This window comes from Schistocerca gregaria, chromosome 1 (genome assembly GCF_023897955.1).
Source record: "Schistocerca gregaria isolate iqSchGreg1 chromosome 1, iqSchGreg1.2, whole genome shotgun sequence".
Classification (NCBI taxonomy): Eukaryota; Metazoa; Arthropoda; class Insecta; order Orthoptera; family Acrididae; genus Schistocerca; species Schistocerca gregaria.
In genome coordinates, this window is record NC_064920.1 from 1,061,894,046 (window position 1) to 1,061,921,591 (window position 27,546).

At 38.6% G+C, this 27,546-nt stretch overlaps 1 protein-coding gene across 8 annotated transcripts in view; it reads left to right on the plus strand.

Moving 5' to 3' along the window:
• Positions 1–27,546, plus strand: part of LOC126281256 (rap guanine nucleotide exchange factor 2) — a 382,130-nt gene that overhangs the window by 283,775 nt on the left and 70,809 nt on the right. For 3 of the 8 annotated variants that reach the window (XM_049980060.1, XM_049980078.1, XM_049980068.1), the window contains 12 exons: positions 4,864–5,064; positions 5,393–5,548; positions 5,728–5,867; positions 7,568–7,790; positions 10,785–10,921; positions 12,380–12,668; positions 13,164–13,323; positions 14,059–14,374; positions 15,100–15,295; positions 21,164–21,336; positions 21,773–22,007; positions 26,410–26,509. In XM_049980060.1, coding sequence (XP_049836017.1) covers positions 4,864–5,064; positions 5,393–5,548; positions 5,728–5,867; positions 7,568–7,790; positions 10,785–10,921; positions 12,380–12,668; positions 13,164–13,323; positions 14,059–14,374; positions 15,100–15,295; positions 21,164–21,336; positions 21,773–22,007; positions 26,410–26,509 — 2,326 coding nt within the window. Of the gene's footprint in view, positions 1–3,658; positions 3,986–4,863; positions 5,065–5,392; positions 5,549–5,727; positions 5,868–7,567; positions 7,791–10,784; positions 10,922–12,379; positions 12,669–13,163; positions 13,324–14,058; positions 14,375–15,099; positions 15,296–21,163; positions 21,337–21,772; positions 22,008–26,409; positions 26,510–27,546 lie in introns of those variants that run through there. The other 5 variants (XM_049980086.1, XM_049980102.1, XM_049980116.1 and 2 more) reach the window with 4 other exon arrangements.

Here is a 27,546-nt window from a genome sequence, read left to right on the forward strand (position 1 = left end):
TCGCCAGTAACAATTTGATGCAATATTGATTTCCTTTCACGTCTTTGAAGCAAAATTTGACAAATCGTTTTTAGGTTTCCATCTGTCTTTTATTCAATTCAAGTGGCACCGATTTTCCACACTTTTGGATCTTTCCCATAGCTTTCAAACGGTCAGAATTTGTTTGTTGTGCAACATTTAGCATTGCTGCCATTTGCTTCTGATTCAAAGTATTTTTTTTTCAAAAGGAAACAAAAAATTAATGCTTTCCGCAAATCATTACTTTCTGGTATAAAATTCGACATTGTTAACATATGATGTTTTATGTTCCATGACTTGATGTATACTAAATATCTTTGACAGATGTCATACCAACCAAACAAAAACAAAAAATTAAGGCTCGTTCACAACAAATGTTCCCTATCGACACATTTGTATCTCAGCGCGCATTTCATACCGGTACAACTGGTATTAAGGTATAAATACCACATACTATCTTTTAATACTTGGGACTTCATTAGGTACTGTTTGGAAGGAGATGTTTCTCTAAGGGGTTTCATGTGCGAGTTACCCGCGTTCGAACGACGAGGTGTCGGTTTGCACGCCAAATACTGCTGAGAGTTTCACGCTGCTTTACATACACTCCTGGAAATTGAAATAAGAACACCGTGAATTCATTGTCCCAGGAAGGGGGAACTTTATTGACACATTCCTGGGGTCAGAGACATCACATGATCTCACTGACAGAACCACAGGCACATAGACACAGGCAACAGAGCATGCACAATGTCGGCACTAGTACAGTGTATATCCACCTTTCGCAGCAATGCAGGCTGCTATTCTCCCATGGAGACGATCGTAGAGATGCTGGATGTAGTCCTGTGGAACGGCTTGCCATGCCATTTCCACCTGGCGCCTCAGTTGGACCAGCGTTCGTGCTGGACGTGCAGACCGCGTGAGACGACGCTTCATCCAGTCCCAAACATGCTCAATGGGGGACAGATCCGGAGATCTTACTGGCCAGGGTAGTTGACTTACACCTTCTAGAGCACGTTGGGTGGCACGGGATACATGCGGACGTGCATTGTCCTGTTGGAACAGCAAGTTCCCTTGCCGGTCTAGGAATGGTAGAACGATGGGTTCGAAGACGGTTTGGATGTACTGTGCACTATTCAGTGTCCCTTCGACGATCATCAGAGGTGTACGGCCAGTGTAGGAGGTCGCTCCCCACACCATGATGCCGGGTGTTTGCCCTGTGTGCCTCGGTCGTATGCAGTCCTGATTGTGGCGCTCACCTGCACGGCGGCAAACACGCATACGACCATCATCACCAAGGCAGAAGCGACCCTAATCGCTGTAGACGACACGTCTCCATTTGTCCCTCCATTCACGCCTGTCGCGACACCACTGGAGGCGGGCTGCACGATGTTGGGGCGTGAGCGGAAGACGGCCTAACGGTGTGCGGGACCATAGCCCAGCTTCATGGAGACGGTTGCGAATGGTCCTCGCCGATACCCCAGGAGCAACAGTGTCCCTAATTTGCTGGGAAGTGGCGGTGCGGTCCCCTACAGCACTGCGTAGGATCCTAAGGTCTTGGCGTGCATCCGTGCGTCGCTGCGGTCCGGTCCCAGGTCGACGGGCACGTGCACCTTTCGCCGACCACTGGCTGTCAACATCGATGTACTGTGGAGACCTCACGCCCCACGTGTTGAGCAATTCGGTGGTACGTCCACCCGGCCTCCCGCATGCCCACTATACGCCCTCGCTCAAAGTCCGTCAACTGCACATACGGTTCACGTCCACGCTGTCGCGGCATGCTACCAGTGTTAAAGACTGCGATGGAGCTCCGTATGCCACGGCAAATTGGCTGACACTGACGGCGGCGGTGCACAAATGCTGCGCAGCTAGCGCCATTCGACGGCCAACACCGCGGTTCCTGGTGTGTCCACTGTGCCGTGCGTGTGATCATTGCTTGTACAGCCCTCTCGCAGTGTCCGGAGCAGGTATGATGGGTCTGACACACCGGTGTCAATGTGTTCTTTTTTGCATTTCCAGGAGTATATTACCACAATGTATCGGCTACCCTGCCTATCGCTGACATGACGCCCCTGAAGGTGACATGGGTAACATTTCCGACGCTACTGCGTCATTTTCTCTAGGGAGATCTTACTTCTTTCAGTAGCTACTTTCAGATGAGGCCTCTGTTCTTGTTGTGGTGGTGGTCTTTATTCCGAAAATTGACTTTGGTGCAGATATCCACTCGAGTCTACCCTGTGGAAGTCTCTCCACCTCTGAGCAACTGTTGATACCTTCATCTGCTTGAATGTGCTTACAGTTGTCAATCCTTGGTCTCGCCTACAGTTTTTACCCAGCTTCCATCCATTAGCTAATACTTATTAATCTATCGTTTCATTTAGTTAAGTTGTTTTTTCTAAGTTCATTACCGCCTCATTAATTATCGGACCTACCCATCTTATCTTGAGCATTCTTTCTTAGCACCGCATCTCATAAACAAGTAGTCTCTTCGTGTCACCTACTTTTCGTTACTTCTATATAAGGCAACACTCCAGACCGAAACTTCTAGAAAATACTTCTTAACACTTAAATATATATTCGGCCTTAACAAATTTCTCTTTTACAGAAATGCTTTCCTTGCTGTTGCAAATCTCAATTTTGTATGCTCTTTGATCAGTGTCGGTTATTTTGCTGCGCAAATACCAAAACTTGGCTACTACATTCGTCGTCTCAGTACCGAATCAATTCCCTCCACATGGCACGATTTAATTCCACCATATCCCATTATCCGTATTTTACTTCTGATGATGTTCATCTTACAGCCACTTCTCGAAACACTACCATTCAAATTATTTTCCAACTCCTTTGTCGTTTCTGAGAGAATTACAGTGCCTCAGGCAAACTTTCAGGTTTTTAATCCTTTTTCCTGACCTTTTAATTCTTGTTTCGATTTCGTCCATTGCGGTGTTTCTCGCTTGTGATTCGTACAGACTGAATTACATGGGGTACAGGTAACGAAGTAGACATTTAGAAAAGGTGAAAATCAGGAAGAAGAAAAATAGAGAGGTAGAGGTTGAAGAAGATACGCAGTGCTGGCAGGTTTCAGGAAAAAAATATCGTATTGTACCAAGAACAAGGGGAAACAGAAAGGAACGAGAGATGTGATAAAACCGGTCTTTTGACGCACTGAGGTATGATAGTGGTGATGATCACACAACTTATGTCACACCGTAAATTCAAGTTAGCAGTTTTCGAAACGGTATTTGAACGAAGGAAATATATTTCCCTAGAAAACAAAAAAAGGTGACAGTATATTAATTTGTATTGTGACAGAGCGTACCATATGCTATCCTGAGTGCTGGAAAAGTAAGTCAGGAACGTCGGCGAAGAAGACGCGACCCCCAAGTGTCATGTTCACTTAATTAAACTGTGAGCTCTTAGATACTTTTCAACGGGAATTTTAAAGTACTCCCGATTATTTTCGTCAGAGAGAGACGACGACGACGAAGACGACATCGACGTTTTGCGATCTTGGTTAATTTGGGTGTGGGAGAGCGACATCACACACGAAGCTGTGCTCGTTCCTGTTACACCAGAGACTATCTTTATTAACTCTGTTACCCTGTGGACTCAGATCAAAGACCCTCAGAGAGGGAGATATTCCGTCCGTCGTTTTCAAGAAACATTTCATGCATAAAGGGAATGCAGTAGTTATTACAGCACCAGAATACTTGAAAAATGTACTCATAATATCATTCTAGATTGATCAATATGAAGCATCCTCAAATGTTATCATGGAAAAAGAAAACAAACATGGAGCTCGTGCAAGATTCTCTCGCGAGTGAATTGGCGCTCACTGAACGTCAGTTTAGGAAGGCGGTGGCTGCAAATATGTTGATGTATATGGTGCTGTTTGGTTTTTCACGTAAAAAAGATCCGTAATATGTATACATTATCTGGCCCGATGGATTATACGGACTGTTTCTATAATGTAAATATATACTAATTATAAATCAGTTCCTTGATCATGGTTATGGTGAAAAATGACAGGAGTGTATGACATAACCTCTAACTGTCATCATTGTTTTGTGTTTTGTGACAGATGTGTATGTCATATAGTGCCGTCCTAATATATAAACATCCCCACATCAAAGAAAAAAGTAAACCTTTTAATGAATCCTGTTTAAACTGTTGGCTGTGTTAGACACAAATGTCAGGTGAACATAGTGATAACTGCGTTCTTCAAAACGCACGGACTTGAAGATTTCTCGGCGAATTTTAGAATAACAATTGTTCTTTCTGGGTAATAGTGGGTGCATTAATATCGTTTGAGACACACATTAATATACAAGAGTTTCCCATAATTCTAAACGAAGGAACTACAATAAACCATATATTTTTTACTCTTGTTAAGAGAGGTGCATTGTTAGACAGGGAGGTGAACTGGTTATATTTTGTAAAATAAATAATTTTCTTTGGGAACACTAATTTCTCCATCACACATTACAATTTTGCTTAGTGAATAATAATTTCCAGTAACTATGTAGTTAAAATTCTTTCGCCTAAAAAAATTGATGGGTCTGTACATTTTGGATTACTGCAAAATATAGTATACAGATAAACACAGGAGAACATGGAGCAAGGGACAGGTGACCTGGTAGTTTGGTCCTTTTTTTAGCATCCAGCCAACCACCCAAAACATGGAGCTACGTATAAGATAAATAGTAAAAACTAAAACACACACACACACACACACACACACACACACACACACACGAGAAAAAGAATTAATTATTTTGGTGTGGTTTAATACTTTTGGTTGTGTGTTATTTGCATCTGTTTACTTCAATAATTGATTTTTGTTTCCAGTTGGCCCTGACGGGCAGGCCTGAACTTTATATGAAGTCCAACCGGTCTTCTCATTCATCAGACACAAGTTCGGCATATAGTGGCTCCGACACAATGGCCAGTGTGCAGAGCTCATTAGATGCTGATGAAGTGGATCTGTCTGGTCTCATAGAGTCTATTGTTGACTCAGATGAAGAAGAGGATCTTGCAGAAAGTATTGATGTGAGTACCAACAAGTATAAGCATACTGTGTTTGTGTTTCTTCAGTAATCAGTGGACGTCATGTGAAACGGTGTGTGGACTGACACACATACAGTGTATGATGCTATGTCAAAAGCATAAACAAGTGTGTTCATGAATTCATGTGAATTTGATATTAGTTTAAATCACCTGTTTCAAGTGTTTTGCTGTCTATATTATTGTTATTCCTCATTAGAATTATTTACAATGTGTACTGAATTGTAAGCTGGTGTGGAAATCTTAAAAACACTTTTTGGAGTTTTTATAACTATCTGATTTACATCGTCAACTATTTTTTTCTTTTTTGCAGAGCCTCACAGTTCGTGACACTGTTAGAGAGTGCCTCGAAAAAGACCCAACAGAGAGAACAGATGAAGATGTGGAGATATTACTAGAATTTACACAGCACCTGAAGGCATTCACTAATATGACTTTGGCAGTTCGACGAGCATTATGTAATGTTATGGTATGTTGTGATATTAGCAGACTGAATTTGATTCTTTTCATGAAAAGTGATTGTTTTTGTTTGCTTCTGTAATGTGTTACACATATTCATTTTCTCCAAAGTTTAATAAGGCTATGCATGAATGTGTTGGAGGAGCACAACAGTAGATTAATGCTAGAAAACTTTAATGCTTTTTGCAGGTTTTTGCCGTTGTGGAAAAAGCTGGTACAATTGTCATGAATGATGGGGAAGAGCTGGACTCGTGGAGTGTTCTCATCAATGGCCATGTCGAAGTCGAACACTCAAATGGTGAAACAGAGCAGCTTCAAGTTGGTGACAGGTCAGTGTTCTAAAATGAAATGCTTTTCCAGTGACTGTTTCTCAAGCATGTAGAGCTTTTGAAGATTTTGTTTATGTAAGTAGTCAGAAGGTGGTTTTGGTAACAGTAGAGCTCTACATTAGCCTTCAAATATAGGCTCTTTTCAAGTATATATGTGTGTTTATGCTACGAGTATATCAGTTGTCTCTGAATGTTTGTCTGTTAGTGTGTAGAATTGTGAATTGATATACCTTTGGGTATCTATGATTTGAATTCAGTAAAGATGTGGGAGTGCATTGTAAATTGGGCAATTGACTGTGTCAAAAAAAAATAATCCATTGAAAAATTTGTTGCATTCACAGTGAGTTAGATGAGGTAGCCAGCAATTACTGTTTGCCATTCAGATGTATTTAGTCACCGTGCTGATTTGAATGGAATTTTCTGTTTAGGAAAGGGAAAAAAAAGTATTTTAGTGGTTACGAGATGCATGAAGCACCCTGTCACATTTATAATCCACTTGATTGATGATCATTTTGGTTTTTATGTCATCTAATCCTACATGTAGATTTCCGATTTAATAATTGTATGGTTAAAATCACAATAGTTTATCAACAAATGATCATATCCTGTAAGCCGTGTACCAAAAGTACTAAGAAGCTTACATCTTTGGTATATACTTGAGTATTGCTCATCAGTGTGGGATCCATACCAGATTGGGTTGACGGAGGAGATAGAGAAGATCCAAAGAAGAGCGGCGCGTTTCGTCACAGGGTTATTTGGTAACCGTGATAGCGTTACGGAGATGTTTAGCAAACTCAAGTGGCAGACTGCAAGAGAGGCGCTTTGCATCGCAGTGTAGCTTGCTCACCAGGTTTCGAGAGTGTGCGTTTCTGGGTGAGGTATCGAATATACTGCTTCCCCCTACTTATACCTCCCATGGAGATCACGAATGTAAAATTAGAGAGATTCGAGTGCGCACAGAGGCTTTCAGACAGTCGTTCTTCCCGCGAACCATACGCGACTGAAACAGAAAAGGGAGGTAATGACAGTGGCACGTAAAGTGCCCTCCACCACACTCCGTTGGGTGGCTTGCGGAGTATGAATGTAGATGTAGATGTATCATTATGGATAAAATTTTGCCATCTGTCACAAAGACTACAACAAACATGCTGCATAACCCATGAAAGGTTTTGGAATAAAGAGCAAAGTTCATTTGCAAATGCATGATAGTGGCAAAATGAAGTAATAAGAACTGATCACACTTTGCTTAATATTTATTTTCATATAAACACCAACTGAGTAAGACTGTTGACATAGATAGCATGTGGAGAATTTATTACGTGCTAGAAGTGCAGACAGATATTGATGACTAAATAATTAGGGACACTTTTAAGCTTTCTGATGCAGTGGATGAAAGAGTGTATTTGTGAATTCCAAAGAGTATTTCTTTCTTTTTTGAGCAGTGTCCTCTCTTTGAGAGTACATTTGAATTTCTTCATGACCATCTCTGCAAATTTCTGTATCTGCTAATTCAATAAAAATATTGGTTTATGAATATTCCCATACTCTCATACAGTTCTCTTTCTGTAATGTAGTTTAGCTCTTCATTTAACATAGTTCAGCTTTTCCTAAACTCTTTTGAACAGCTAATATGTAATAATGTATGTTTTAATATTACGGACATGTCAGATTGTAAATGAAAATCAAAAATATGTTTGTAGTTTCGGCATCTTGCCAACAATGGATCGTCTGTATCATAAAGGAGTAATGAGAACACGTGTTGACGACTGCCAGTTTGTCTGCGTAACACAAGCAGATTACTGCAGAATTCAGCTCCAAGGACAGGAGAATACAAGAAGGCATGAAGAAGCAGGGAGGCTAGTCTTGGTAACGGAGCAGAGGGGGGCTCCAGATGGGTCTCGCCGTGGCCACATTGCTATAAGGGTAAGTGAATAATTTCTACCCAACAGTGCCAGCTGTGGTATCATCAAAGGTGGAAGTGGTTACTTGGTTTTGTTTGCACTATAGCATTCTCCCAAGTAGAGTCCTGTAACCTGATTCAGTACTGCAAACACTACTGAAAACAGGAAAAGAAGAGTTTTTTTTTCTTCTGTCTCTTCCTGCTCAAGCCAGTATACTGATGCTTGTGCTCGCATGATCTGAGTGTTGATTGCACTGTCAGCGGATCATTGCCAACTGAAAAATAATATACTGTGAGTGCCAGTCCCATCCTGCAGTTATCACATATTTTAAAGTATAAGATTGAAAAAAAAGGTAGTTTGCTATTCACCATATAACAGATATGTTGAGTCACAGATTGGCACAACAAAAAAACTGTTAAACATGTAATCTTTTGGCCAGAAGGGGCCCGTCCGAGGCCATCTCTGCTATATGGTGAGTAGCAATCTATTCTTTTAATAATATTGTCATTATTCCACTCTTGATTTTTCATTGTTTGATACTATGTCCCAATAGCTTAAACATTATCATATGTATTGTATTTTATCTTATTCTTTGTTCTGGTAGGGATAGAGTTGTTGGTGTATTATTGTTACGAATTTTACCCTTAACAAGATTTAGAAAGACTTACACTGTATTTAAATTTATACGTTATTTACAGCAGTTGGAGCACAGTTTCCTTGCCAAAATTTTGTTTGTTTCACACACTGTAGAAATTTTATTTAACTATTACTAAAAAAAAATGTTTCAAACAATGGAATATGTTTTCTTACATTTGAGCTGTAATACACAAGATAACTAGCAGTCGAGGACTATACCTCATCTAGCGAACTATGTAGAGGATGGGCATGTATTATCCCATTTCTTGTGATGTGGATTATTGTAAAAGATGTCCACACTTTTAGTAAGCAGCTTTTGAATTAGCTTTCTCACTATATATTTTGGACAATTTCGCTTTTCGTTTCTGAATAATGATGTAGTATGATTTCTATTAATGTATCATTTGTAACCACAAAATGAAAATTGAATGACAGGTTCATGCACAAGAAATTACCACCAACTAGCATTTTTGTTAAATCTCCTTTACACACTATTATTTCACTTGTGTTTATGCACAACACAATGTGTGGATCCTCTCCTCCTCTAAATAAGTCATTGCTCACCTGAAGTGCAAAGCCTTGTTCCGTTTTTGTATGGAAGTGTAATATAGATTAATATTAATAATCACCACATAGAGGAGGCACTGAGTCGCAGAACAATAGTTATTATTTTACTACTAGTACTACTACTACACCTTCTACTACTTTTCATTGTAGTTGCTTTTTGCCTCTATTAATATGAAAACTTGTTTCTACGTTAATTCTTTTTCCATAATGTGCAACAGAAATCTGAAGTGTTTCAGATTTAGCGACTATGTAAATTATTCATAATACTGGAGAGGGGGCAGGAGGGGAGTGGGAAATGCTGCCTGGTAGCACATTTATTTGACTCTTCAGTTGATGTGTAGAGTATTAGAGGCATTGTAATTTTGATTTAGGGTAAACAGCTCCTCTGTGTTGATCCCATTCTTTTGTAATCTGAGATAATATTCCTGCTCAGCTACTAGATCTTGGACATTAATTATGATGCCTTCAATATCAACACTGAAACATCTGTCTACTCTAACAGTGAACTTTCATACTGCCACAAAGACATATTAGCAGTTGGATTGCTTGTGTACAGTGATAGCTAATGACACATGCTTCATTTGGCTGAAATGCAGTATAACCTATCATATGCCCTGTCTTAGTTGCATCTGGAGCTGCAACTAGTATTTTTACACATTAGTCAGGAGTAAGTATATACCACAGAATTCCATGCAGTATAAAAATTATGTAGCTAAAAAAGAAGAATGATATCTGCCATTTGGTCAAGAAAGTGTAATGACTGTTAGAAATAGTAAATGTGGTTACATTGGAAGATTATTGTATTGCCAGATGGACATTAAATTTCATATTAATGAAGTGTTTACTTCAGTGTCTCACTGTATCGAGATTAATACAGTGAAGGTAGAACAAACCATGGAATGAGAAAAGACAACCACTTGGCACTCAATAAGTGTGTAGGAATTTTAAAAATAGGTGGACACTATACATGGTACCTCAGCTTTCGAAATTGCATTCATCGTAAAATTGTGTTAACAGATGCCTCCTCCCTCCCTGCCTCCCTCCCTCCCTCCTTCCCTCCCCCCCTCCACCCTCCCCCCATCCCCCCCTTCCTGCCGTGGAACCCCTTGCATAAAAACTCCAGAGGGCAGATAATGAACACAAGCGCTAGCACTGAGCTATGGTGTTTAGATGGTTTTTTGTGTGCCTATCAACTGTTCAGTGTCTCCACTATGTTGTACATAGTTGCCCTCACTTATTGTATTATTTTTATATAGTTTAATAAGACCTATCATATTTATTTAGCACAGCAGAATTTTGGTGGTTACAGAAATTGTTGATGAACTTTGAATATGAGCAGAAGTTGGCCACAGGGCTGTTGCAGGAACTAACCTGAAGTTTACAGCAGTTGTTGGCAGCCATAGCAAACTAGAGTAGGATCATTTGTAATGGTACTTGCTCTTCTTTGTGCCCAATTAAAAACATACTCTTGCATCACAGTGACTTGATGATTCTCACCTTTTTACGTTCTGTGCTTTTATCGTACCCTTAGAGAGAGAGAGAGAGAGAGAGAGAGAGAGAGAGAGAGAGAGAGAGAGAGAGATTACAGGCACAGTAACTGTCATAAACATGTAGTTCTGCTCATATGCTGCCCAAGTTTCTGTTCCCTAATTTCCATTTGTCTCTTGCAGTTCCTTTATTTATTTCAGATGCTTGGTACCATCTCAACCCCATTTTCAGTGCCAAGGAAATACTGTCTTTTAGAACTAAGTGTAGGATTTAGCTTTCTGTATCATCTGTTTGGCATTAAATAGTTCTTTGTTTTGTTTATCAGGGTACACCAGAGAGGTTAATGTTTCAGTTGATAGAAGAAAATTCAATGATTGATCCTACATATGTTGAAGATTTTCTACTTACACATCGAACTTTCATAGATAATTCAGTAACAGTTGCAAATCAGCTGCTTGACTGGTAAGTATTACAGTAATATTTGATCAAATCAGATCCTTTTATTTGTATGAAGACAACATTGAGGTTGCTGGAGACATCATCTAGTACAAATTATTTCTTTAAAGAATATAATATTACAATATAATTCTGTGTTACATATTTAATTTACACAAGCGGCAATTTAAATTTTTATTACACAGCTTATATTGTACAGAATTTAGTTTACATTGTAATTAAATTATCAAATCATTAACATGGTTACATCTTGTTCAGAAACATTTTGCCAATGTATGCAAAGTTATTTTTAGTCTTCAATAGCCTAGTCAAGGGGACATTGCTCAGGTTACTGTTCCTTGTTTTATCAGTATGGACATTAGCCATAAATTTATATGTATATGCATTTTCTTTGGCATAAACAAAATCTTTGAGTGCTCGAACAGTCCACAGGTGTACTGCCGGTCCATAGTGTCCCACGGGCACAATATTTCATCGATCAGACATGTCGCCATCGTCAGGTGCACTGACGAACTGAGCTCCTGAGGGCGGGTGGCCGTATTAAATCCCCGTCACCTCACAAGGGACACTATGGACTGGCAGTACACCCGTGGACTGTTCGAGCAAGAAATACGTCGGGAGAAACTGAAGAATCACAAGAACTTGGAGTATTTACTAACTTGGGCAGTAAGTATTTTGTATTCAGTGAACTATTTTTTCAAGAAGTTGTGTTCTGTAGACCAAAAATGCATCTTATTACTTTCTTAGCTCCAGCAGAGTTTCCCCATATAGCCCATAGTTAAAATGTGATTTGAAAAATGAATAATATACCATGAGGATGAGGTCATGATTAACACAACTTTTTAATTTTTTAGTCAGGTACACTGCTCTCAATAATTTATTAGCAACTTTTTCTATCTGGGTATTCCAACATAAATTATTGTAGAGATGGGTGCCTGAAGGAGAAAAGTGAATGTTCTATTTTATTAGCATTTAGCTTTAATCTATTATCATTGAACCACTGAGTTGACTCTTGATAAAAGAGATCATTCATTTGCACCATGATCTTTCCATCTGTCTCAGATGTGATGAAATTGGCACATTGAACATACATCACTGCTTTACATGACACAAGACTGGGCATGTCATTTACATATGTAACAAGCAGGAAAGGTCCCAGCTCAGAACCTCTGGAATGTGGAACTCCATATCTTACATACAGAAAAATCAGATTTTTTGTTTGTATTTATTTGTGATCACCATTTGTTTTCTGGTAACAAAATATGTACAATACTTCACATTTTTCTTGCTATACCACAAGCCATTTTCAGTTTTAAGCGGTGATCATTTGTTTGCTGTGTGTGTGTGTGTGTGTGTGTGTGTGTGTGTGTGTGTGTGTGTGTGTGTGTGTGTGTGAATACCTGGATTTCTTTTTATCCATCTAAAATTATGAATGAACTAATTAATGTGTATTTTTATGTGTAGGTTTAATGAACCATGCATCAGGGATCGTGTTACAAGGGTGGTGCTTTTATGGGTGAACAATCATTTCACTGACTTTGAGACAGACCCATCCATGATGGAGTTCCTGGAAACATTTGAACAGTGCTTGGAAAGAGAGAAAATGCAGGGCCAGCTGAGGCTCCTGAACATTGCTTGTGCTGCAAAAGCAAGGACACGTAATGTGACTTTGGCAAGACCCTCGAGGGATGAAGTGTTGCAATTTTCAATTATTGGTGGCTTTGAAATGGGTTTTGGTATATTCATATCCCAGGTAATGCACATTAAAAATATTCACCATTTCAATTTCCATAGTCTGAAAAGTGACTCACTTCTGAAAGTTCATAGCTAATTTTTAACTGTGAAGAAAATAAATGATTTTAGCATTACTGACTTTGAGATAAAGCAAGATATGATCCTCCAATTCTTGCACAAAGTAAAGAAATAATAATCATAACAATTACAATAATAGCCAGGCTCTCAGCAGTAGCAGTTTTGGTTTGGTCTGGTAATTTGTTTTCAATGGCCACACAAAGGAATGCCATAAAGTCAAAGCATTTTGACTCTGGCATCTCAGTCTTTAACCTTTTCTGTTTTAATATTCTATTTCTGCTTGTGAGAGTCTGAAAAATTGATGTTATTTCTAATTTTATATGGTTCACATTTCATTTTTGTTTGTTTGACTGTTTAAGAATAATAACCTTTTGCTGACAAATTAATTTGAAAATTATGTGTGTTTTACCATTTTTTCAATGTTTGAAATTTACAGGTAATCAAAAAATCAAAAGCTGAAGATGTTGGTTTGAAGAGAGGAGACCAGATTCTTGAAGTGAATGGACAGAGTTTTGCACATGTTAGCCATTCGAAAGCACTAGAGATTCTGAGGGGCACAACGCACCTGAGCATTACAGTGAAGTCAAACTTGCTAGGTGAGACAAACCAATAGAAATCATTGGTAATGTTGTTAAAAGTATGTTGGTAAATTAAGGGTTGAACTTTTCTGTATATATTTTGTATGTGTAAGGTAATACATGATGAACAGTGGTTTTAATGTTTCATAGTCTCTTCATGGAATGAGACAATGAAATTAACACGATTTGCAAAATATTTTCATGATTATACTGTGGACACATGCAGAACATGAAAAGAAAAATTGTCACAATAATGAAGACATATGCGTTGGATAAGAGGTGTTAATTGGAAAGAGACTAATCATATTCACAGTTACTTCTGTAGAGGTTTTCATACTATTCAAATTTTGAAAGACTTCTTGCTTTTCTTTTCCTCTTGTTTTCCCACACTTACTGTCTCATCTTGAACAACCTGATTTTTGTATATGCCAAGTATTGCTGATGACCATTTTCACTATTCCATTTGTTCTTGCACACTGAAGCATGTTAAGCTCAAGAATGAACAGTAATATGAAAACAGTTAGCTATTTTTATGTTCCATGAATCATATCTGCAACATCTTACTGTGATGGAGAATGAGTCAGTTTTACAATTATGCCCTCATTTTACAAATAAACTTTCTTTTCTCATTTCATTGTTCTGACAGTATTACCTCCTTGTATATTATCAGCATACAATTGAAGCTTTAGTTTGTTTGGTGTCATAGAGAAATCAACTAACAGATATTAATGATTCTGCCGGCTCATGTTCCAGAGTTCAAAGAGATGCTGCAGACGCCTGAAAGCTCGCCACGGCCGCGGACTGGCCACAACAAAGTGTCCCGCCTTGGTCCCGACCCTCGGCTCCGGCTGTCGACGGTTGATCCGACTGCTGCACTCCTGGCAGGCGCTGCTTCCATCCCCCCTACTGCGGCCACCCCAGCACCTGTGCAGCTGCCTGTTAACTCCTCTCCCAGCAAGGATGCCAAGAAGGATGGAAGCGGCAAGGGTGGCTTCATGACCCTGGGCCCAAAGAAGCGGCTCCAGAGAGCACTTATCAAAATGAACATTCTACCAAAGAATACTATTGTGTAAGGGAACCTGACTTGCGGTGCTATAAGTTGAATTATTTTCTATTTACTTGGTTGTACAGTGCTGCAGTAGTTTAGATATGGAAAATTTGCTTTCTGGACTCCTGTTGATTATATTTGTTCATAATCACATTTTCAGTCTGTTATGCCATTCTAAGGTGCCATTTGTAATTTTAAGAGTACATTCTTGAAGTTGAACTGATGCTTTAGCATTTTATATTGTTGCAGCTATCACTTGAGAGTTTCATAATAGGCCAAAAGTCTGATTGTGAATAGATAAATTTAATAATAGTCCAAGCAGAAAATTATGTCCCTTCTAGAAAATCTAAAGTCTCCTTGGCGTATGAAGAATAATAGAATAGAATAATTTTATTGTCATTAGGCCATTAAGGCAATAGACAAAGTTATACATATAATACAATATAATTCATGTTGCAGTAGAACAATAGGTTTGTTATTACAGTGTAATATTACGATTGGTGAAATCCTATAGAGTCATTCTTATATTACTATAGTATTCCTGTTGCAAAAGAGTAATCAGTTTGTTATTACAGTGTAATATTACAATTTATGAAATCCTTTATGTCGTAGAATGAGTGGGTGCATAGCTAGTGCAATAATAGTAATAACTAGTAAAATTTACTGTGACTCAGAATAGTACTGTTTTGTATAATATGGTGCAAGATGTGTGACTTGTCCTTCGAGTGAGTGTGTGTCTTTTTCAGTGACGGGGTACATACAGATGACAGCCCATACCTACAGTCAGCGTCCTCGCAGTCAGGGCAGACGAGTCTGTATCACAGTCATAGTAATCCAGATTTAATGAGCATCTGCTACGATGACTTGCGTTCAGACTATCCAGAGCATGTGCTCAAAGTTTATAAGGCTGACCAAACTTGCAAATATTTGCTTGTACATAAGGTAAGATTTGTAGATTGTCTTCTGTTAATCTCTATAAATTCTTCTGAGACAACAATCACACTGTGGCTATTCAGTTTCTTTCTATGTGCTTTTTAGGGCCTCAGATATTTAGAGTGTATACTTAACTCCTTTGGGGAACATATAAGCACTTGTATCAGTACAGTAGGATTTTCAAGAACAGCTATTTATTAATCTTCTCATAACACACTTTAATGCCGAACTACAAAAGAATTTGATCAAGAAACAAGTGTTTCTTCCATGAACATCGTCTCTGCCCCCCCCCCCCCCCCCCCCCATGGACACACAACTCCTGTCCAGTATTAATTTCCCTGGCATGACACCAGTCTTTCAGCAGGGAAATCCTTAAACCACTGTTCAAGTCCCACATTCAGTTACGTTGACAATCATCTGACTTGAACAGGATTGCATAAATTCAGCACTTGTTGTTGTTGTTGTTGTTGTCCTAGGGCTTTCAAGGTTATCATCTTTGTGGCATGCATCATAGGAATGATTTGTTTTAATTTTCATATCTCTTATAAGGACCTAGATTCTCTCCCTTCAACTTTAATGTTGTTCCAGTTTGTGTTCGTTTCATTGTGGCCAGGACATCAACTTTGTGCTTGGAAGCTTTCTTCTGATATCAGTTGAATCTAAAATAGGTTTTCTTCTTACGCCTAGTTGATTTGTAATGTACAGGGTGTATATGCCCCGGGACAACAGGGAGATACAGGAAAAACCTGGGAATTTTCTCATCCAGGAGAAAACCGGGAAAAACATGAAAATTTTTTAGACTTCCAGGAATTTTTCAGAGATTTAGTTTTCAATTACGTTTTTGTAATTTTGATTGCTAACAACTGACAGTCTAACAAAGAATATTACTCTACCTCACTACTGCAGAATTATATTGCAACAATAAAACATAAACGAGAGAAAAAATTAAGTAAAACTTAAGTTTCAAAGGAAATGCGCCGTTTACAACTAAACATGTTAAAGGCATTAGGACGAAAGACTATGCAATACTTCATAACTACAAACTGCATGAGATGAGAGTGACATCACAATTGTTTACGTTAGCTTTGTTAGAGCAGATGCCAGTCCATATGAGCAGTACATTCTCCCACCTGTGGCTACTTGGAAGTGTGGCTGTAGCCAGAAAAATTTTCTGGCATGCAGTGTTTACATTTAGTTATTTTGCAGTTTCCTCTTCATTTACAGATCTCACATCATGAAAACAAAACAGATTTCTGTGGCCGGGAGCCATCAATTCATCGATTTCGTAGATAAAATAGATTCACATGATTATCGAAGACTAGAATATGTTATTCGTTTCAGTCTTTTGGTTTTATTTTATTTCCAAGTTTGTAAGTCGAGCATTAATTGCCTTGCAGAACGGTGAAGTTATTTTTGTTGGTTTGCTAAAGAAATTTGGTTATTAATATTTTCCGCTGAGGCAGTCAATTTATTTGAAACGAAGTGTTTCATTCCATACTATGGCCTAGTTTCAACTGTTTGCTGGATTTAAAGTGAACGTTTTCATATGGCATCGTTGGCCAGGAGGCCCCTATTCGGGGAAGTTTGGCCGAGGCCACAATAATAAAGACCCGAACATGAGGTAATGCAGTATTGGTACTCCAAGAAAATTTACGTCCAGAAAACCACACTGAAAAACTTAATATCAGGCTGGGGCCTACTTCATTGTGAATCTGGACACACAAATGTACACTTTAAGCGCAATTAGGTATTTCAGTATGGTTTACGAAATTCCAATGCTCTTGGATTATCATGCGATGTTCTGTTTCCTTCACTACGTTATGTAAGTTCTCTTAATGACTTAAACGTACGAACATACAGGCTGCATACGGGCAATAAAAACTGTTATCTGGAGGCCAATGGCAGCTAATGAAACGAACCGTTTCTAATAGCTCGAGGGAAAATATTGCAAATAGTGGTTTGAAAAGTGTCACTGTCACTGTCACTGTCAATGTAAATATCCTTTTACACAAGTTGAATTATATTGCGTATGAGAAGGTGCGATGAATTTCTTAAATCATAGACCATTTGACTGTTGTTTAAAACTTAAAATTTTACTGGCGGATGTGTGTGATGTATCTTACAGAGTAAGACACATAAAAAAGACCAATTGAAACCTTAGCTTTTCTGGTAGCTAATTGATCTTCGAGACCAGTATTATATGTGAAAGCGTACCTTGCCTTGCAGTCACACTTGTATATTAATTTAACCATTAACTTTCCGTACTTGTGTATTCACGCTATTTAATAGCGATGTTACTGTTGATTGACTACTTCGCGTGTTCTATGCTCTGAATACTTGCTTTCATTGGGTGGCGAGATCATGTGGCATGAGCTATGATTGCCTTACAAAATTGCATCGCAAACTTGACTTCAATGTTTTGGAAACTAACTTGCCGCGTTTGGTGGAAATAAGAATTTATACTTTTGTAATATGAAAATATGCAGCATACTTGTGGCTGCAAATAATTTTTTTTAAATATTTTTTTCACCCCGCTCGCGGTCGTTTACTAATGTGCCGGGAATTTCAGGCTGGCTCATGAAACCTTATTCCTTCAAAGGATTGATAAGTTTTACAGCTCCAAGGGAATGTATCCTGTCATTTAACACGGAGAACATGTATTTTCGTGTGGGAGAAAGTGTATTTTTAACCAGGAAATTCGGGAAAAATCCGGAAATTTTTTTTCCCTTGTTCGCGTATACACCCTGAATGTAGCATCTTCCCCCAGTTTACTGTGTCATCTCTTCAAAATTACTTAATAATTTCTTCTTCTAATGATTTTGTGATGTGAAGATCGGTCTATGTGTGCATCCTAACTCCTGCCGAAACTTCAAATGAACTTTTCCCAAGACATGGTATGTTGATTTCATGACACGTGGACCTGATGATACCACTTATCCCAAGGGCTATCAAGACTAAGCTCAGCAATCATTTTGCCAAAGGAGAATTAACCTTCGTAATCTTTCCATTAGCTTTGGGTAGTCCTGTCTTAGTTAAGATTAAAATGTGTTCAATTTATTCTGTAAAGCAGTACTTCTTGAATTCTTGAGAAGCAAAAAAAAAAAAAAAAAAAAAAAAAATCCCTCCATTGGTAATTACTGGGACTGGTCCCTAAAATTAGTTTTCTGTAATTCCATCCTACTAATTGCTTCTGTTGATTTTATAGTCTGTGCAGGATATAGTGAGGCAAACTTCGTAAATGTGTCAGTAATATGCAGAATGTGGTTGTACCTTTTGTCTGTAGATTTAAGTGGTCCAATACGATCCATGTGATATGTATATAATAGCTTACTTTCTTTGAATAAGGGACGAAGGAAAGCTTCCTTCTTTCTTGATTTCTTATTCACAGTTTAACATATTAAACAATTGGAGATTGTTCTTTTCACCTTGTTTGTCAAATCTGGCCTATAATAATCTTGTTCCACTTCCTCTTGACATTCTATCTCATTGTTAATTTTCATGTCAATTTTGTAAATGATGGCTAAATATTACCAAATTTAGGTAGCAATTTCATTTTTTGTCCCGCTATCTATACACAGTATGTTGCAGATTGCTCTTAACTTTGCTTCTGAAAATGATCCTTCTATTGACTGAAAAGTAAAACCAGAAAACTCTCAGGTGCTACAGGTTTCTTCTGTGATCCAAACTGTTCTGAAAATTAACTTGCATAGTGATTTAGTAATTTTAACCAGTGCAGAGGTTATATTTTCATTTACTTTTTCGATTTCTCCAAATGTTGCCATTTATTTATGTTTCTGTCAGCGTTTTCTCCTTTCTGTATATTAAAAATTTTTCCTTGTGTCACACTGCTACCATTAAACATAATTAAAATGTGAATTCTTATCATAGAACCAGACTCAAAACAATTGCACTTCACTGCATTGTCAGAGGAAAACGGCGCTCAGAAAAGTTAGTCATAAACCTCGTAGATCAGGCAACAAAAGTGCATCATCACTCTTTCAGTTGATCCTGAGCAATCCCCAGAATTTCTAGGAAAACACTTCCGGCTTTCATGAAAGACTGTTTATTAATCTCCCTATCACCAACTTTAATACTGAACTCATAGAAAATAAAAAAGAATTTAACCAACAAACTCTTGTTTTTCCCAAGAATGTTGTTACTCCATGAGCACACACAACTGTTGTCCAATATTCAGCTTCTCAGCATGTCATCAGTCCCATTGGCAAGGAAACTTTAAACCCCCATCCAAATCCCACAATACTAGTAGCTTGGGAACATTATTGTTTGGGTTGATCACAATCATTATCATTGTTGCCATTAATTAACACAAACTATGGTCAATGAAATTTCTCGGTCAAGTTTTGGTTGTTTCATTAGCTGTGGTTATATGTGCTATTGACTAGTATTATTGCAAGGGTCTCCTAGCATCCAAAGTAACTCCTGTTTGTAGCAAGTGTAGCAGCAGTTTGAACTTTAGCTGTCGTATTAGATGTTGCCATGTTTGTATTCATACCCGAAACTTTAAGGTGGTCAGTCGGGTCCCTAGTTCTTAATTGTGAAAGAGTTTGGTTAGTAGTCATTCTTTTTTGCTGCAACCAACATTATCTATCTGACAGTACTTTGTAAGAGAATTATAGTTGACCGCTGTGTTAAAACACAGCAACTTCACTCTGTTTCATTTTGTTTCCTTGACTGGTGATTATTGTATTTAATTGTCACTGTTAGGATCTTTATTAAACAGGAAATGATTTCAGTTTTTATTTCAAACAATGTTTAAGCCATCTTTACTCTCACATGTGACTTCTACTTTTGCGGAAACATAACCACAGGTTAAGATGCCTACAGCGCAGGAGGCAGGTCTGGCTTGTTCTTCATGGCAATCCATGTGGGGGCCGGGCTTGCCTCCTCATCTGCCTGCAAACCCTAGTCAGTAGTGCATTCCAGAGCTGTTGAGTAGTGGTTGGCATGTTTGAATTTGAGAATTGAGGTTGTTCCATAGGCTCCAAGTGGGTTAAAGATCCGGGGAATTTGGTGGTGAGAGAAATACTCTGAAGTCTTTATGTTGACCTCTTCCTCTGCTTTAGTGGGCATTTCTAACACTGTGGCAAAGTATTAACCTTGCTGAAATACCGTGTCCTTCATTGGAAGACATTCATCACGTAGGGATGAATATGATTTTAGAGGATAGATTCATAGCCAAATCAGCTATCAGTGGCTTCCACATATATTATTGGTTAAAGAGCTTGTTACAAATTCATCAGCCAGCTTATAATGTTACCTTCATTGTTATCTCACGAGCAGTATGGCACAGTGATTAAGGCACTGGAATCTCATCTGGTAGAAGTCCAGTTCATATTCCAATGTGGTCATTGTGATTTAGGCTGTACTGTGGTGTTGCTGTCTTGATTAAGGCAAAGTCTATGGTGATTTCTTTGAAAACATTGTGACTGCTTACCCAATCTTTGTCATACATGACGTTGCACTTTTGCCTCTAATGACACTATTTTTGATGGTATGTCAGATTCTAATTCTTTCTCTTTTAGACATACAGTTTTGATAAGTTATCTTGCTATGTGTTGGAGGACAAAGCCGTAGTGCATTGAAATAGTCCCCTGTCTTCCAACAAAGTCCGCATGTTTCCTGCATGATGTTATTTGCCAACATTCAAGCATCACAGCTCCAAACTCCCGTTCTGGAGGTGGGGATATGACCTTATGTTTATGATAAACGTTGGTGAAAATATGTTTTTATGAAAATCTTCAGTCACCTAGGAATTGCTTCATTTCAGTTCGATATCTGACTCACTTTGTTGTTCTGTTGATCATCAAAGTAAGTGCTATTAATTACAAAATTAGTGACCTTTTTTTGGTGTTGCAGGAAACGAATGCACATGAGGTAGTGATGCTGGCTCTCCAAGAATTTGGCATTACTGAACCCAGTTCAAACTTTTCTCTCTGCGAAGTTTCTGTTGCTGAAGGAGGCATAATCAAACAGCGGCGGCTTCCTGACCAGTTGCAAAATTTGGCGGAAAGAATTGGCCTAAGTAGCAGGTAGGCTTGTGTTATTCTTGTCTACAATATGATTTTTCTTCACTGATGTGTCTTGAAACTTCCTGGTGGAATAAGACTGAGACTTGAACTCGAGACCTGTGCCTTCTGTGGGCAAGTGCTCTACTGACTGATGACCATGACTGATGACCTGTCCTCAAAGCCTTACTTCTGCCAGTACCTTATCTCCTACCTTCTGTGGAAGGTCCTGAGTTTGAGTCTCAGTCCAGCATACAGTTTTAATCCACCAGGAATTTTCATATCAGCATAAAAGGGACTGCAGAGTGAAAAATTCATTCTGTATTTGTCTTACTCATGAATTTTGTCATATTTTCAATGTCTGTCTGTTGTGTTAATGTAGCCCATCATCAGGCTCCCACTGCAGTTGTCCTGCTATTCCAACTCTGTACCTTTGTTTATTAACTATGTCTTTTTTCAGGTACTACCTCAAAACAAATGGCACTACAGAGACACTGGTGCCAGACGAGTTAGCTCCAGAGCTGGTTCGAGAAAGCCAAGTTCATTTTTTGCAGTTGAATGCTGTTGAAGTCGCTATTCAGCTGACACTTCAGGATTTCAGCATTTTCAGACAGATCGAGACCACAGAGTATATTGATGATCTTTTTGAGCTGAAAAGTAGATACGGGTGTCCAATGTTATCTCAGTTTTCTGAGGTAATTAACATTGAAAACACATTTTTTTAAGTGTTAATGTGGAATTTAAATTAAAGATGATGATATTCAGAGTAATTTTACTTTATGGGAGACATAAAATTTATTCTTTTAATCTGTGGAATACCAGAAAATACAGTGCAATTCTATTATTAACAAAATTATTTAATCGGACAGATAAAAAAATCACCTCGCCAAGCAGTGACAGAACACACACATAAACGATGGTTGTAATTGGCAAGCTTTCGGATCCAGTGTCTCCTTCTGCAGGCAGAAGGGTTGAGGGATATGGAAGAGTGGGAAGGAAAAGGACTGGAGAGGTCTAGAAAAAGGTTTCGGGAAAGTCACCCAGAGCTGCGGGGCAGGGGAGAATTACCGTACGGGATGAGATGGAAAGACTGATTTCATGTTTGTCTCTGTTTGTTGGTTTGCATCAAGTGGGCTGCTTTTCCCCTAATTTTGAATCTCTATTTAGAAAATAGGACGTAGTCATTTAATTTATGTAATAAGATATAATACTGCTGAATCTTCACTTCTTGTTTGCTCATTTATCGTAGGGAGCTGAAATAATTTGGCTTTGATCATCTTCATTGTCACCCTGGTCTGTGAAAGTACTAGCTTTTAATCGTCTACAGTGGATAGACTACTGTGCCAGGATGATTCGCACACACACTATGTGATCAAAAGTATCCGGACACCTGGCTGAAAATGGCTTAGAAGTTTGTGGCACCCTCCATCGGTAATGCTGGAATTCAGCATGGTGTTGGCCCTCCCTTAGCCTTGATGACAGCTTCCACTCTCGGAGGCATATGTTCAGTCAGGTACCGAAGATTTCTTGGGGAGTGGCAGCCCATTCTTCACGGAGTGTTGCACTGAGGAGAGGTATCGATGTAGGTCGGTGAGGCCTGGGAAGAAGTAGGCGTTCCGAAACATCCCAAAGGTGGGCTATACCATTCAGGTCAGGACTCTGTGGAGGCTAGTCAATTACAGAGATGTTATTGTTGTGTAACCACTCCGCCATGGACAGTGCATTATTAACAGGTGCTCAGATGTGTTGAAAGATGCAGTCGCCATCCCGAATTCATCTTCAACAGTGGGAAGCAAGAAGGTGCTTAAAACATCAATGTAGGCCTTTGCTGTGATAGTGCCACGCAAAACGACAAGGGGTGCAAGCCCCATCCTTGAATAACACGATCACGCCATAATGCCACCGCCTCCAAATTTTACTGTTGGCACTACACATGCTGTCAGATGACGTTCACCAGACATTCGCCATACCCACATTCTGTTATCGGATTACCACATTGTGCACTGTGATTCGTCACTCCACACAACGTTTTTCCACTGTTCAATCATCCAATGTTTGCGTTCCTTAGACCAAGCGAGGCGTCGTTTGGCATTTACCATTGGATGTGTGGCTTATGAGCAGCTGCTCGACAATGAAATGCAAGTTTTCTCACCTCCCGCGTAACTGTCATAGTACTTGCAGTGGGTCCTGATGCAGTTTGGAATTCTTGTGTGATGGTCTGGGAAGATGTCTGCCTATTACACATTATGACCATCTTCAACTGTTGGCAGTCTCTGTCAGTTAACAGACGAGGTCGACCTGTACACTGTTGTGCTGTGTGTGTGTCCCTTCATGTTTCCACTTCACTATCACAACGGAAACAGTGGGCGTAGGAATGTTTGGGAGTGTGGAAATCTCGCATACCGATGTATGATGCAAGTGACACCCAATCATCTGACCATGTTGGAAGTCTCTCTCATGCTGCCTAATGACTACTGAGGTCACCGATATGGAGTACATGGCAGTAGGTGGCATCACAATGCACCTAATATGAAAAAGGGATGTTTTGGGGGGTGTCCGGATAGTTTTGATCACATAATGTATGTGTAGTCTTTCCGAGGAGTCGAGAGCAAATAGGCGAGTCTATGCAGTGTGTAAATACTTTTTATTTGCTGCACTCAGAAGTGGGAAGTGGAAGAAGAAACCTCCACATTTTGTGGTTGCGCATTAACAGAACACAGATTATAAGCTTTGGTGTTCTTAATGCAGTGTTGCCAACATTGAAATTGGGGCATAAGTGTTCCTCTTGTATCAAGTGAAGTATTGAGAAGCTATATCATATAACTGCTTCATTTAATAAAAACAGTAACTGATATTTCAAGAAGCCATTGGCTGAATCGTTGAACAAGCAGAAACTGCTAATTTCTTCTTTCTTTCCCCCCAAAATACTGTGTTACACAACAGTGTTGTTGTAGTGCTTAATTCAGTACTTGTTACTTCATACTTAATTATGCACTTGTCAAGCAGAGTGTAGTGAATCAGTATCAGTATTCAAATGACAATGGTAAAAATTATTTATGTGGATCAAGGGACAGGGTGGGCAACTGTTTATTTTGTGTAATACAGGAATTAGTTACTGCAATACTTTTAATTTGTGAGAAGCCAAGAATTGTTGTAGATTTAATTATGCCAGAATTGAACAAAAGATACTTGATATTTTCTACAGTTTGTAAATGTATATTATTGGTGTGTTGTGATTCTGGAGCAAAGATTACTAGTTCATATCTGCTTTGCAGTTCCTGTATGTTTATCATGTTCTGATCACTTCATGCTGTTGCTTCTGTCATGGGTGTAATTCTGCATGAGACTCGATCAATGGGAACTCCATATAGGAATACCAACAATCTATGAAAAGACAGATTGCTACTTACAGTAAAGATGACACCACGTAAGTTGCAGAGAGGCACAAAAGGAAATTTGACTGTTTTCCGGAAATTGTCTTAAATGATCAATTATGTCATTTTATGCTCCTCACATGCTTTTTTTCTCTTGGATTTCAGTATTCTTTTTCCTTTTTTCCTTTGAACTGTCTAGTTAAGATCCTTATTGTTTAAACTTTTGCAGTTTCATCATCTTACATAAAGACGAAATAAGTCTGCCTCAGATGCTAATGTTCGTTTACAGTCACAGACATCACAACCTTTACATTTGTGTCACGTGAATGTTGTACACTTAAGGTATCCCTGTATAACCTCACTGTCCTACACCTTGTTGTTCTGTGGATGTGTGGTTATATCTTCACTACTAGCAATGCTTTCTACAAAGTGAATTGTTTGTTCGCAAAGTAAATGCATTTATCCTCTGTTGTCATTTTCTTTCACTGAGACTCATGTGAAGCTAGTATAATACAGCCCACAGTCAAAACAATTGCTACCGTCAGTTTTTACTAATGCTATTTTTGTATTTCATGTAAAACTTCTAGAAATATTTTATCTCTCCAGGATTCAAACATGTGACCTCTTGCACTTCAGTCAAATGCGCTGTCTGTTGCACCACGGAACGCCTACCAGATGTGGCATCTCTGCTGATTGCCTTGTACACAGGAAACCAGCACTAAGTTTCACCAAGAATACTTTTTGCTTTGGTTCATAGCTCGTGTCTGATAGTCGACCACCTATTTACAATATATGGAGAAAATAATGTCCCACATTGCACACATTGCTGCTTTGTCTTACTGCTAGCCTGTGACATCAGCAGTGTTTCAACCAATAACAATGTGTTTTCTATCATGTGACTAGATCTTGATATTTACTGATTTTTAAGCTTTAATTACATAAAAATAACAAATATGTTTGGAGAATATTGACTGTTAATGCTATTTAAATGATATAATCAGTTAAAATAACAGCAATGTGAACCATATTTTTAACTTAGGAAAATGATCTATTAAGACACTTGCACAAAGCTTTCGGCCACAGCCTTCATCTGAAAAAGAGAGACCCACACATGATCGCCAACTACAGCAGTGCGAGCATCCTGGCTTGAGCTGCCATCGTTGGCTGTCATGTGTGAATGAATGGTGCATGTTTCTCTTCTGACTAAGGCTATGGCCAAAAGCTTTGTGTAAGTGTCTTTTAATAGTTTCTGTCTGCAACTTAATGGATCATCTTCATGGTACATAGCAATCTGTCTTTTCCTACTTTTATACCTATATGAGACTTGTTCGTCTTATCATTTATATTGACTAATTAGAAAAATATGGTACTGGAGATCCATTGGTGGATTGAAATAATGTACAGCATAAGGGTAACAACTCATCATTTAATGAGCAGCTGATGTTAGCTCCAAAGAGCAGTCTCCAAAAGCTTAGCAAACTTCACAGTCGTTCTTGTGCGCCTGTCAGCCTTTTGAAAAATGTGCTGTATGGTGAGTAATTAAGAAAATGGTAGCTTCCTATTTGTTTCAGAATGTAACAAAATGATTCTTGATACAGATTCTTCAATTTTTTTTACCTTAGTTCCAAATGCATGTACATAATGTTGCAAATCTGTTTAAAAACTAATCCAGTTGTAAGTATTAGCATAGCAGTTCACTGGAGGAATTTTCTTTTATTTTCAGTTGGTGAACAGGGAGATGTTTTGGGTTGTCACGGAAGTTTGTTCAGAACATAATCTAGTCAGAAGATCCAAGATAATCAAACAGTTCATCAAAGTAGCAAGTAAGTAAGAAAAGTCACTTCTTCTCAAGGAAAACTATTCAAAAGCTAAAAATTTAGATGACTGCCCTTTAACACACAGTTCTTTAGAAGTGATGCTATTCTGTTCACTCACTGTCATCTTGTTTTGAAAATACCTCCAAAGTTGAATAGATATTCAGCCACTTTACATTCAGTTTACATTTATTCAGCATTTTGAGCATCACTTTAGCCACATTTCCACATTATCTGTCATGAATTAGGGATTTCAATCTCGTTGCGACACCATTCAGTTTAGTCTTGTTATTTGTATAGATCATAATTGTAATCTCTCATTATGATGTGGAGTCAGTTATGCAATTATAGTACACTTTCTCAGTGACTTTATAAAGACGTAAATGTGGTGTGAAGCTGTTGTCAGTATGCCCAACTGTTTAAAGAGCTGTCTAGAGGAGGGTCCAGGGTGGACATCACATATTATCCTCATTACATACTCCTGTGGAACAAAAGCTATTCTCCTCAGTGACAAGTTGGTCCAGGATGTGATGCCATAGGACATTAGTGAATGAAAGCCTGAAAAGTAAATAAACTTTTGCTGTTTTCATCTCTAAAATTGGAAATTACTTTGTAATGCAGGAATTGCAGAGCTTAGATGTTTAACCCTGCAATGGACACTTGGAATGTTGTTTCATTTTAAGTCACATGGTGTCTTGCAGATGCCAGTAGCATTCTTGCATTAACAAAGTATATTTCGACCAATACATTCAAATTTATGAGTGTAAAGGTACTAAGTAAGTAAAATGGAAGATACGTATACTCTCTAACCAATATCACACTTTTCAGAAAATCATTACAGTCCTTCTGTGGAAGCTTTTCTATTTAATGCATATACTGACTGTAATAGAAAAATCACATTTAGTGAGCTGTACAGTTAGCCGTCAGCATATATTTGTTGCCCACGTCCTAAACAGAGAAATTTCTTATAGTTACAGTGTGTCAGTTTTGGATAATAGTTCTCATCTGAGGTTTTATTTATTTATTTATTTATTTATTTATTTATT